The 11,698-nt window shown below is 36.5% G+C and overlaps 3 protein-coding genes across 3 annotated transcripts in view; all 3 read right to left on the bottom strand.

The window, feature by feature from the left end:
- The window catches only part of LOC132190142 (peroxidase 64-like), a 2,623-nt gene extending 1,764 nt beyond the window's left edge, over positions 1-859 (bottom strand). Inside the window, exons 1-2 of the mRNA XM_059605041.1 lie at positions 539-859; positions 246-434 (exon numbers count right to left, since the gene is read on the bottom strand). Of these exons, the coding sequence (XP_059461024.1) occupies positions 246-434; positions 539-742 (393 nt within the window). The 5' untranslated portion in view covers positions 743-859. The remainder of the gene's footprint in view (positions 1-245; positions 435-538) is intronic.
- A 2,731-nt stretch (positions 860-3,590) lies between these two features.
- Positions 3,591-4,799, bottom strand: LOC132189881 (expansin-A11). The gene is made up of 3 exons (XM_059604701.1): positions 4,617-4,799; positions 4,058-4,379; positions 3,591-3,945 (listed from the first exon to the last, which is right to left on the bottom strand). The coding sequence occupies exons 1-3, from the start codon at positions 4,753-4,755 to the stop codon at positions 3,639-3,641; spliced, it is 768 nt and encodes a 255-aa protein (XP_059460684.1). The 5' UTR covers positions 4,756-4,799; the 3' UTR covers positions 3,591-3,638.
- Positions 4,800-6,587: 1,788 nt separating this feature from the next.
- On the bottom strand, positions 6,588-11,692 carry LOC132189425 (probable 26S proteasome non-ATPase regulatory subunit 3). The gene is made up of 7 exons (XM_059604165.1): positions 11,656-11,692; positions 9,727-9,861; positions 9,494-9,630; positions 9,270-9,324; positions 9,083-9,193; positions 7,513-7,752; positions 6,588-7,267 (listed from the first exon to the last, which is right to left on the bottom strand). Exons 2-7 carry the CDS (start codon positions 9,847-9,849, stop codon positions 6,755-6,757), a joined length of 1,179 nt encoding a protein of 392 aa, XP_059460148.1. The 5' UTR covers positions 9,850-9,861; positions 11,656-11,692; the 3' UTR covers positions 6,588-6,754.
- Between the last annotated feature and the right edge of the window lie 6 nt (positions 11,693-11,698).

Consider the following 11,698-nt stretch of genomic DNA (forward strand, 5'->3'; position numbering starts at 1 on the left):
TAAAGTAGGAGTTGAACTCCTAATTACCTACTAGGATACGTGATCCTCTACCAAAGGGAGATAACTCCTTATCTAATAAATGATAACTCTTATTTGCTAGAAGATAAACACCTCTAACAATCAGAGTTTCATTCTTATCTAACTACTTGACATAAAATAAATAAAAAGCAATTAAACATAGATTCCTACTCTACTACTGCACGTCATATTCATAACAGAGATCGACTAGCTAGCTAGCTACTAACCAGAGCAACGGAATCACGAGCAGCTAAAGCCAGGATATCAGCACAAGAGACCACCCCCGGGCACAAAGCTTCAACTGCTTTCTTTGCGTTGTCAATCACATAAAATGCATGCAATGAAATATTAGGAGGCCCGTCTTTTTCCGCTTGGTTCTTTCCCTTTGATTCCAGCAGCACAGAAGCATCACAACCCTTAAACACCACAAAAAAAGTTAATTAATTAGCTAGTTGTACAGATTATGAACAAGTAATTAATGATATTATAACTTTTATAATTCGATCAAAATGATTATTACTCTTATGAAGCAATCATGAAAGTGCATCCGAAGCAGAGCGGCTGGAACTGTTTTGTCATTTGACACGGCTGTCTTGACAGCACTTGTAACAGCGGACTCGAGATGTGGGCATGTTTTGTCGTAGTAGTTTGAGCTCAGTGAGCTCACAGAAGAAGAAATGGAGAGGATGAAAAGGGCAAGTACTACTGAAACTATCGCTGCCATTGTTGAAATGGAGATCAATATATAAGGTTAATTGTTTCCCTGTGAAAAACTCAGAGATGGGGGTAGGTGATTTATAGCGGAGGGGGAATGAGCAAAAGGGAACACTAGCTTGGAGTTGTTATGGAGAATATGGTTGTTAGCGAATTTGGTGATCAAAAACATTATTGGTGGAGTAGTGTGATTGAAGCAAGCTCGGAAAAGGACAAGCCATATCACATCCATGTTGTTATCTGAAAAGTGAGTTTTTAAGTGTTTTGATCTTCAAAAGAACATGCCAATCATCCAAAGAAAAAGATCAGAAGTTATAATGAAACAATGATTATATAAAAAATCAGCCTCGTTTGGCTGATTAATAGGGTCAACTTTAGCTACAAGTATCAAAATTGTGCTTAAGACCTCAATTCAAAAAGCATTTTTAAGCACGTACAATGTGTCAGAGCGTCGTTTTTAAGCTCAAAATCCACTGTTTTTTTCTTCGAATTACTATTTTAATTTTTTTAATTTTTTTTTTGTCAATTTAAGAAATATTTATTTTCTCGTTTTAGCAGGGTTTTATTACTAGATTTCGCCAGTTTTTTTTGTAGAATCCTTAATTTGATTCACAGTTTGATTTTATGTAATAATTAAAGTTTCATTAGCACATTTTCCCTATAGGTGGCAACTGTTGTCTCTCTACCCTATCATTATTTTCTCTCTTCCTAAAGTATCTTACAACTTCAATCCTCAATTTCAGCTTACTAATCTACTCTTTCAGAATAAATCTAGTTTAGTTCAGAGTCACTTTTCAAAGGAATAAACTGTAGTGAAAATGTGACAAATGGGATATGTCTGAATTACACATATTATGATAGGACATCTCCGTCCATTAACCTTGAGAAATAGGACCCAAATTGCACCACAGTAGGAATACAAAACAAACAATGGAGATGAGACACAGCTGTGGTCCTGTGGAATTGCCCGATCGATCAACTTTTTTCTTGCTTTTGGCCTGATTAGAAATGAAGCGAAGGAAAGTGGCCTTTCTTTAGACCCTACTGACCTTAATTTAAGGCCATGTTTGGTGGATAGGGGTTGAACGGATAAAGGCACCCCTTTTGCGTAATCCAATTAGTTCATATGGTCAACAAGCTCTCCCCACTTGAACCGCTCTCCCAGTGTCATTGTCAATAGCTAATCAATAAACAATGGGATAATCCATCCATATAATTACATGCAGCTGCATGCATTCTCTAATTAGTAATAGCTTTATCAATATAATTAATTTAATTAATATTTTAATACTCTTGCTCAAAATTAACAAATATTCAATTGAAAACACCATTTTTTATAAAAATTCAAGCTAATGCGAATACGAACCACTCTTTGTTTATTTTTTTTCATGAAAAAAAAAAACAAAAGGCATTTCAATTATTATATTGTTTTGATTGTAACAAAAATTGCAATGTACGATTGAAAGATTCCTTTAATTGCGATTCCTCTAAATGGGAAAATATATAGCATGTGATATGAATTATACGAGACATGATTTGTGAGTCTGGCCAACTAACGTGTCGACGGTGTCGTGACTCCTGTTGCGTGCAATTTTCTGCGTATTAAATCAAAACGTTTCACAGACTTGCAAATAGAAAACAAATAAAACAGCCGGGTCCACCGGAAGGCCGGTGGGGGTGTTGCTCGGGTATTTGGGGTTCGTGGATTAACGTTTGCAGCTCACAAGCGGATAAGAAATGACTAATTTGATTTTTCTTTTTCTAGGAGGAACAGGGAATAAATACATCTAATTTTTCTTCTTTTTTTTTTAATAATAATAATAATAAAAAAATGGGAACAACTTTACAAAAACCTTAGTACAAAATCTATGATCTTTTGGAATGGGCTGAATGAATGGTCTAGCCCATTAGATTCTTGGTCTACCGACCAAAAAATTAAGAGAGTACTGCTTAAAATGACGTTCTGTAGGAGTAGTATAAAGGTGGATCTGTCTAAAACAACACCTATTGCAACCGTAAGCAAACTTGAGAATAATAGCAAGGAAGGGAGCAATGATAGTGGCTGGACTAGAGCCATCAAAGAAGAGCACCATCACGATGTCTGGAGAGAAAAGTACTCAGTGAAGTAGGCTTTGTGGACACTGCATATTAATATGGGGTTCTCCATAAGTAAAAGGAGAGAAAGAAAGGGAAAATTGTGAATGTATCACATGAGCCAAAAAGGGGTTGCGGCGTGTGCAACACGAGCGTTAAGAACTATATATATATAAACATAACTAGAAACTATAAAGAGAATACCATAGCAATACTAAGCAATTTGCAATGTCCCAAAAATTAATAGAGTTTGAACTTAGGACATCAGTTACGATATCATGCTTCTAAAAATTACTACTAATCTCAAAAATTTAAGCTAAAAAAAAAAATGTCCCATAAATTTAATCTTTTAATTAATATTTGTACGCAATCAAAACACTTTCAACTATTGTATAATGGAATATGACCATGTTGAATTATTGCAAACAGGTATGTAGGAAACTTCAATTCCGAATGTATAACAATTACAATAGAATTCATATTACAATCAAGTAATTAAATTGTAAATTTAGATATTTCTACAATGCTGAAGCTGCATTTTCACTGCGCTTCTTATTGGTGTGCCATAATAAATATTGCAACATTCACACACATAGGGGCAAGCCCTAATGCCTTGTTGGTTCAAAAATGCACAAAGCTAACAAAAAACAGCCTTGGGTTCATGGGTTTGCCACCCACCTCAACCACCAGCCAAAACCGTACGTGGACCCAAAAAAGGGTGGCGGGCTGCTTCCGGAAAATAGTAAGCACGCCTCTGCCGATTGGTTCCAAACCCTGAACCTAAACCCTGACAAAGCTGTTTTGTTTTGGGCTTAGAATTGTACTGCGCTGGAGAAGGTTTGACCAAAAGCCCAATTTGATGGCACAATGTCTTGGAACAATTTGGTTTCTCCATCAGTGGTGGTGACCCTGAAGGACAGAGATTGGGCATTGAGATAGGCATTGGATTGCCAATTAGCACCCCAGTTTCTTGACATTGCCAACCATCCAGTTTTTGAGCCTTTGATGTATACAGATTGAATAGATCCAGCCCCTGCCACATTGCTAATCATAACAAGCTCAAAATAATCTCTTCCATTTACGGTGAATCTAACCCCACCATGCTTCTTGCATGGAACCCTGCACCCATCAGAATCAAATTAAAAAGCATATAAGATTATCACTTTCTGCATTAAGTGTTTGATAGAAGAAAGAAATTAAAATAAGAGAACAAAAAAACAAAATCAAAAACCTTTGGAACAACACGGGCACTATCCCTCCACTGTAAATGCCAATCTTTTCCCAGGCAGGCTGAGCCATATCGAAATGCTGGAGAGGTGGGTTGCACCACCCTCCATTGTTGCTTGGAAGATCATAGTTAGGAGGGCAGTAGTTTGTTGCAGTGATTGTCACAGATACTCCCCTCTTGCACCATCGAGGGTCAGTTTGATAATCACATACAATCTTGTAGCACTGCCCACATGAGGCTCCATCGTTGAACAATGCAGTGCTTAAAGCCGCAGTCCTAGTCCCATACCCTGTAGAATACAAGTTCCCGTACCCACAAGCTCCTCCTGCACCCACACAAATTGTTCATTCAGACTCAGCCTTCAAAAGTTATGAAAAGAACGCCAAGGGGTTGGCTCTGGTCATAAGTCATGATCACTTTGTTCGACCCCGTTAGGCCACATTCGGGCAAAAGCTCGAGCTTTATCCGACCCGTGTTGAATGGACACTTTGCACGGTGTGGACAAAGCTCTAGATTTATTGAGAAAAAAAAAATGAAAAGTAGATAGATTTGAGTTTCATACCCATAGTTCCTGAGGCATCGCTGCCGCCATAGAAGGTAGCATGTCCTTTAGTGTACCCAGAAGGTGCAAATGCATTGGCATGGATAGAAAAATGGCACAAGCCAAGCAAGATTGCCAATACAGAAGCGATTTTCGCCATTTCTTGCTAGCCCAATGAAGATCGAGAGAAGATGGAGAGGGTGGCCGGGGGGAATGTATCTATATTTTTTTTGTCATTTCCAAGCACAAGCATAGCGTCTATAAATAAGGGGCCAGATTCACAGAAGCAACAACTTGACATGTGATCTCTGAAAGTATAGAGAACTTGGATGTTTTATTTAATTGAATTCTCTGTGGGAGCCTGAAGATTTCTGAGTCCTCATTCAATTATTCCCACGTTCTCTTAGCTCTTTTCTTCCACACCCACATGCTTTCCCCCAACAGAAGGGCCGTAAATAAATCAAATTCCACACTTCCTGTGATTCTTTTTTCTTTTTTTGGATTCTATTTTGATGTGTTGGTTAGTTGCTTCTTGAAGGTAAAATGACATATTCAATGATTTTGTGTGATGGTGTATTTTGCGTAGATCATGTCATTCAACTTCACATGGTACTACCTTTACCCATTTGATACATGCTATTATTCTTCATGTGCCACTCACATGACCGATTTTGGCATTAGACTTACGGAAATATGCTTAGAGGATTACAGTTTTACAATTATTTTCTTATAAACTGATGGATCGAATAGAATCTTCTTCATCATCAGAAGAATCATTTCATAGCTAAGATTTTAATTCAAAGATCTAATAGTGTACATGAATATATTGTTGCATTATTTAAAATCTTAAATGGCGTTTCATAATGTACATTTGTTATTTCCTTGTTCATAATTGGTGAAATAATTAAAAGTGTATGGTTGATAAGTCAGCTAAGAACTAATTAAATTAACAATTTGTAAAGAAACCGCAGTTCTCCTAGCAACACTCTAAGTTATGATATGTTAATAGATTTATTTCTACAAAACATTTTGAGAAAACAACGTAAAAAACTACCTTCTTGAAGTGGATCTAGAATAAGAATTAATCACAGAATGTCAAATGTTCATGGTCGTAATGAAGTAATTTTCTTAGGAAAAGAGATACACGTGGAGTAATTTTAGGAACGCCTTTTCTTGAGTTTATTTATTCCTTCAGAGTTCAACAAGTTGGAATAACTACGAAAATGTTAGATAATTACCAAATCAAAAAGATATAAATTTAATAATAAGGAATATTCGATTTCAAAAGGATTAAACATGATAACCATAAAAAAAATAAAAATAAAAATAAAAATCAATTTTTAAAAGCAAGAAAGTCATTCTAAAAAGGGCAAAACTGAAAATTAATCCAAAAGTCAACAAAAAGCATTTAATTCAAATATAGAGATTGACTCTATTTGCAAAAAAAAAAAAAAAAAAAAAAAAGGGAAAATTTAGTATCAAAACAAATTTTTATATCCTCACAGTTTGTTCCTTTAGATCTTTCTATCAACAACACAATCTCTATATGGTATATTCGCTGGTGTGGTAAGTGTCACGCCAATTTTTTTAAGTCTGTGTGACGTGATAACTGCTACATGGATTACTACAATTTATAATGAGTTGTAATAAAAACTGTAATACCCAAAATATTTTTCTTCAAAACCTCTTTTTCAAAAAGTTGGATCTACTATTGAATCGAAGTTGGCATGTGATATAGCATCACCGTCAACCAAAACCATGAACATATTCCGCGGCAAGAGTTGATGGTTTCAAATAATTCAAAAGGCAAACACAACTGGCCATGATTATCCAATCGTTACAACCTAGAGAAAGAAAAGTACTAAAAAAAAAAAAAGGAGTTGGCAATCATTAGAAGCCTCGAATTTCTTGAGACCTGCTCGCTCATTCACACTTCAAAGGTGGATTATCAAATATATATATAATATAAAATCAGAAGCAGAGGCATAGATATAAAGAAGGAAAGATAGCTTCAAAAGAAAGATTCAAAAATTTTAAGCATAATGAAATAAGTCATACATCGTGCACATGACAAGGCCATATTCGATCACATGCTACCTAGCAAATGATAGCTTCATAACAAATAGGGCTCTTTCCACAACAACAAAAAAACCCCACAGTTAAAAATCATCATCATCTTCTTCAGCAATATGCTTGGCAAGTTCTTGTTCCTGTTGCTGCCTCTCTCTCCTCTTTTCAGCACTTCCCTCCTCCTTGTGTGTGTTGGGCGGAAACTGCAAGGCCCTAACTGCTTCATTGTGCATGTTAAGACAGAAAGCAATCCGGGAGTTGAAAGCAATTTGAGGCTCATTTGTGGAGTAAATATCACCAGTTTCCTTTGATACCATCCACCCATTTGTGTGATCCAAGGTGGCATCAACTGCCCCATCAGAAATAGCCTTGGCTAGGAGGCTCTCAGCATCCGCGACAGGGTTTTGAGATTTCAACCTCAATTTTTCAGCAACATCAGCAAGTGAGATGCGGAAGTAAGAGATGCTGATGTTACGCAAACCGGTCCTGATGACATTATGCCGCAACCGAACAATCAAATTTTGTGTTCCGTCTGCGCTGAAAGTGGCAGCAAACTTCTCAGCAACATTCCTAAACAGCTCAAGGTCACCAATCCGAACAGCCTGAAAGTTCCAGCACAAGGTTAAACCCTCCAAAATCGCAGATGGAGTACATCAGAACCAAACACTGACTAGACTAACTAGGGTATAGCTGTCAACCTAAAAGGTCAAGCAATATATATGAAGATTTGCAGTATTAATCAAGAATTATGGTTTAGCAAGTAGTAAATCAATATTAAATTCATGATTCTACATAATGCATTGACATGTTGCAATTAATTACTTCCAGTTTGACATTTTGGACTCACATTTGTAAGCTCAAAGTATGGCTTCAAAGCCTTCTCCATTCCTTTCTGCATAAAGACTGTCCTTTCAGGTACTTCTCCCAGCAGTAGACGGACTAACACAGCCCACTTGTTACATTGAATTCGAAAACCTTTAGCCGCAACTGGGGCTTTCCGAGCAGCCTGCAGGAGAGACTCTTTTGCATCGGTATACTCCAACTGAATTGTTCGAATCTTCCCAAGGTAGAAGAGATATCGACAAAACTGCAGAGGAAATCTTTTTTTGATAAGTAAAAACATACAACTGCAGAGGAAATCTTTGACATCAGATGCTTATATTACAGAGGTATTCATGCTCACTTTTGGTCAGACAGTACCAAAACTAGAGCTCTACACAATTGATCAAACAAGTAGAATGCATCAGACCAAAAAAAAGAAAGAAAGAAAGAAAAAGGAATTATTTTTTTAGTGAAATATAAGAGAAGAAACTTCAGAGAAGAGAGCACTAAAAGAAAAATACAGAGGAGGTTCGAGAGCACAGAAGCTCTACTTCACCCAGAGGCTCTGGGTTCCTTGTGGCACTCTCTCATGGTTGAGCTTCCTTGAACGTCAGTACATTCCACTACTTTATTTATGAGAAAGATACCCCACCTCTAGAAACTTTGGGTATAAGAAAAGAAAACTATAGACCTAAATCTTACAATCATAATAGATTTCAAGGGCTAACTTCCCCACTTAAATCATTAAGAGTGTGTTTGGGTAGGAAACTTTTTGTGGAATTCAGACACGACAAATTTAAACTGTGTCAAAGAAACTTCCTTGTTTTGATGTCATGCAATGTTGTTAAAAGTACCAGGCACACTTAACTGCAAAGGCCTCATGGGGCCTAGGGACGAAGCAAAAAGCACAAGTGTTGCTTGACCTAAGTAAAGTTCGTGTTTTACATGTCAAATCATTTTTGACATGGAAAAAGTGCACCAGAGAGTGATGCAATGGATGGAAAGCTTTTCTTGTTGCCATAATTTGAGAAGCGAGGTCTCTGGCTCTAGAAGATTTTCATTAATGAGTGGGAATTGGATTGCAGGTATTCTATTTATGTTAAAACAAGGTTTGACAGTGGATGACCATGGGGTGCAATGGTGGGGTGTAACTAGTCGGTGATGGTTGATGTTTACAAAACTTTTATGGATTCATAGACTATGTAAGTAGATCCAAACACAGACATTTGTAATTGTTGGGATTTCAAATGATGGGATTCTAAATATCATAATTTTGAGATTTAGCATATAAATTTCAATTGCTTCATCCAAACATAACATACAAGATAAAACCAAAATAAAATCACAGCAAGTTTCATGAATACTTCATGGATACAAGATAAAAACAAAAATAAGTATTTGAGTGATATATATTTTTTTTTTTAATAAGTAATTGAGTGATAAATTTTTATGTGGACCAAACAACAAAAACTCTGCCAGTTTAGACCTTCAAATCAATGAAGCAGTGACCAGGTTAGACATTCAGATAATGTGAAGCAGAATCTTAACCCATATGAATTAATTCCACTACAATTTTATAGAGAAAATTGCTGCACCTGCTGGTTTGAGTGTGCTTCAAATCGTGGTGCCTTAGACCTTAGCTTCTCTGCCTGATCATATAGGTTGTAGTGGAGGTAATTACGAAGTAACAAGTTCAGAAGTGTTTCCTGCATCATGGCATCGTATCAATATGAGTTCTAAATCTCCAACACAGAACAACCTTCATTTGAGCTGAAAACAAACCTGACCCAGCTCATCACGACGCAATGTAGCAATGCGATGCAAGGCAAGCAGATTGCTGAAAATAACATACATCTAGATTAGATAATAATAAAAAATTTAAAATATATATATAAAACTCAGTCTCATTCAGCTACTAATCCTCTATTTTGTCCTGCATGATATAACATATATACACACACACATACATAAATTCCTATGTACATTTGCGTTGATGGAGAACTCACCCCCGAATTTCAGCTAGATCACCCGCGAGCTCATAGCTATATGAGTAATAAAAGTACAGTCTAGATGCTATAACATCAACAGTTCTTCTGTTTACATTTTTAAGCCGAACAATACTTGCTGATGAACAAGCTTTAGCCTGAAAGAGAAACAGAAAGCATGTTCACAACACAACTACCTGAACGGGTTCAGCCCCCTATAATGCATAAAAAAGAGAAATAAACAAAGAACCAACCTCATTGTACTTTTTCTGATCAATCAGAAAAAGTAGTACGAGCAAGTAGCAGTAAATCTCAAGTTCTGGCAGTAAATGTTTTACTGGAGCTTGATTAGCAGATGTAGCAGTGTCAACTTCCATATGCTCATCTTCCTACAAATTGTTACAGCAAACGTTACCAAGAGACCATGAACCACCACAAAGAAACTAAGTATGTTTAAACAATGTAGGCATTAGAAATTAATCACAAAAGTAACAGTTAAGTACAACTATCACTATCAAATCTCCAAATAAATAAAACAGAAGCTTAACAAAGTTCATCATTAAACTGAGTAAGGAGTTGAAGCAAGAAGAGCAACTGTCCCATTGAACAGAGGTTCTCATCATCCATATACAATACTAACTGTACACACATTCCAACAATCAAATACATATGTAAGGTGTTCCACAACATGTATTGGACTCACTACATTTATTACCGGCTGCCTATCACACAAAAGCCATTCATTTGTCAACTTCCATACCACCATTTCAACCTATATTGAGCATTTCCAGGCCAACCTTGAGAGCACGCTATCTTTGAATGAACATTCCTTATCTTCATATGCTAATTATCTTTGAAAGGGGAAGTGTGAAGAAAGCGTGCTATGCACGTGAAAAGGTGTTATAAATACATTTCTATAGTCTGGGAGAACACCTCGTCATTGCATCATGGACACTAACTTCTCTTTCAACATCGTATGGTAATGAAAGAGATAGGATGTTCATTACCAGAAATAGATAAGTCAGAGTATGATAACCAGAATACATAAAGTCCTTACCAATCCTTAACATCTCCTCCTGAACCACCCTACTCTTCCTTCTGGCAAAACTGTATAACTTATATTTCATCAGTCTCATAACTAAGCCCTCATCGTATCAATCCGTAGAAAAAAGAAAACTCCACGAGAGACCATCATTAACATTCCATATAAAAAAATGCCTATTGCATCAAAAAAGGATCACTCGTAAGTGATGGAACCAAGGTTATACTACATACATTAATTTTTCTTAAAAAAAAAAAAAAAAAAAAGCGTTGTATCCCAAAACTCAAGTATAGTGCACATGCAGGCCATTAGTGGTAAAAGCATGATAACAACATAAAAACAACAGGTAGCAGCCGGTTCCTTATCTCTTTTAAAATAAATTATTGCCATTTCCAGAGATTATTCTGGAACCTTTTGGTAAAGCTTATAGGCAATGCCACAAATTAATAGGTAATCATGGAAACAAATGGCACTTCTGCTGTCCAAAAGACTAAATGTTCCTTAACTTTTATCATGTATGCAAAGAGCTGCTAAAAAATTTCAGATCCAGCTAGGATTTTCTTTCATCAAGGGGTTAATGTGGGTCTCTTTTTCTTTTAAACACAACATAACCATCCTCACCTTTTTCTGGCATTCTCAAAGATCACGAAACTTTAATATGACCTAGCATGATAAATCACAAATTTCTTCCAACTACAACAAAAAATATCTTGGCTATACATTAAAGTCTTACACCAAGGCATCTCTAATTCTAAAACCTTCTCGTAAACCTTCAGGCAGCTGTTGAATCACTAACCATGCTCCTTGCCCAAGAATATTATCTATTAATAACAAGTTCCACATAAATTGTTTCATTGTGACCGGTGAATCAATTAGGCTAGTCCCTCATAGGTGGAGTCAGAAGTCTATGAATTAGTCACAATCCGCAAACAGGAAAGGATCACTCTGATAGGAAGTTATACACAAAACTGATATTTCAGTTCGATTATATCATTGGACATCCCACAATCTCTCATGTTTGTCCGACTCCCTACTTAACATTTTCGTAGTTTGGTTACCGAATCAAATTAACCAAACCCATCAAGAATTTATATGAAAATATCTATAGGAGCCAAAACAGCCAAAAAGTTCGCGAATGTACCTTTGGAAGATACACAGACAACTGGGCATGCGCTTGGGAACCA

Source organism: Corylus avellana, chromosome ca8 (assembly GCF_901000735.1).
Source record: "Corylus avellana chromosome ca8, CavTom2PMs-1.0".
Taxonomy (NCBI): Eukaryota; Viridiplantae; Streptophyta; class Magnoliopsida; order Fagales; family Betulaceae; genus Corylus; species Corylus avellana.

Bases quoted from the DNA above. Each gene is read 5' to 3' on its own strand.
- LOC132189881 (XM_059604701.1), bottom strand. From the start codon at position 4,755: ATGGCGAAAATCGCTTCTGTATTGGCAATCTTGCTTGGCTTGTGCCAT. The intron at 4,380-4,616 runs GTATGAAACTCA...GTGTGGGTGCAG, and splicing joins CGATGCCTCAGGAACTATGG to GAGGAGCTTGTGGGTACGGG. The intron at 3,946-4,057 runs GTTTTTGATTTT...TGATGGGTGCAG, and splicing joins GTGCCCGTGTTGTTCCAAAG to GGTTCCATGCAAGAAGCATG.
- LOC132189425 (XM_059604165.1), bottom strand. From the start codon at position 9,849: ATGGAAGTTGACACTGCTACATCTGCTAATCAAGCTCCAGTAAAACAT. The intron at 9,325-9,493 runs GTGAGTTCTCCA...TGTTATTTTCAG, and splicing joins GATCTAGCTGAAATTCGGGG to CAATCTGCTTGCCTTGCATC. The intron at 9,194-9,269 runs GTTTGTTTTCAG...GCCATGATGCAG, and splicing joins GTCGTGATGAGCTGGGTCAG to GAAACACTTCTGAACTTGTT.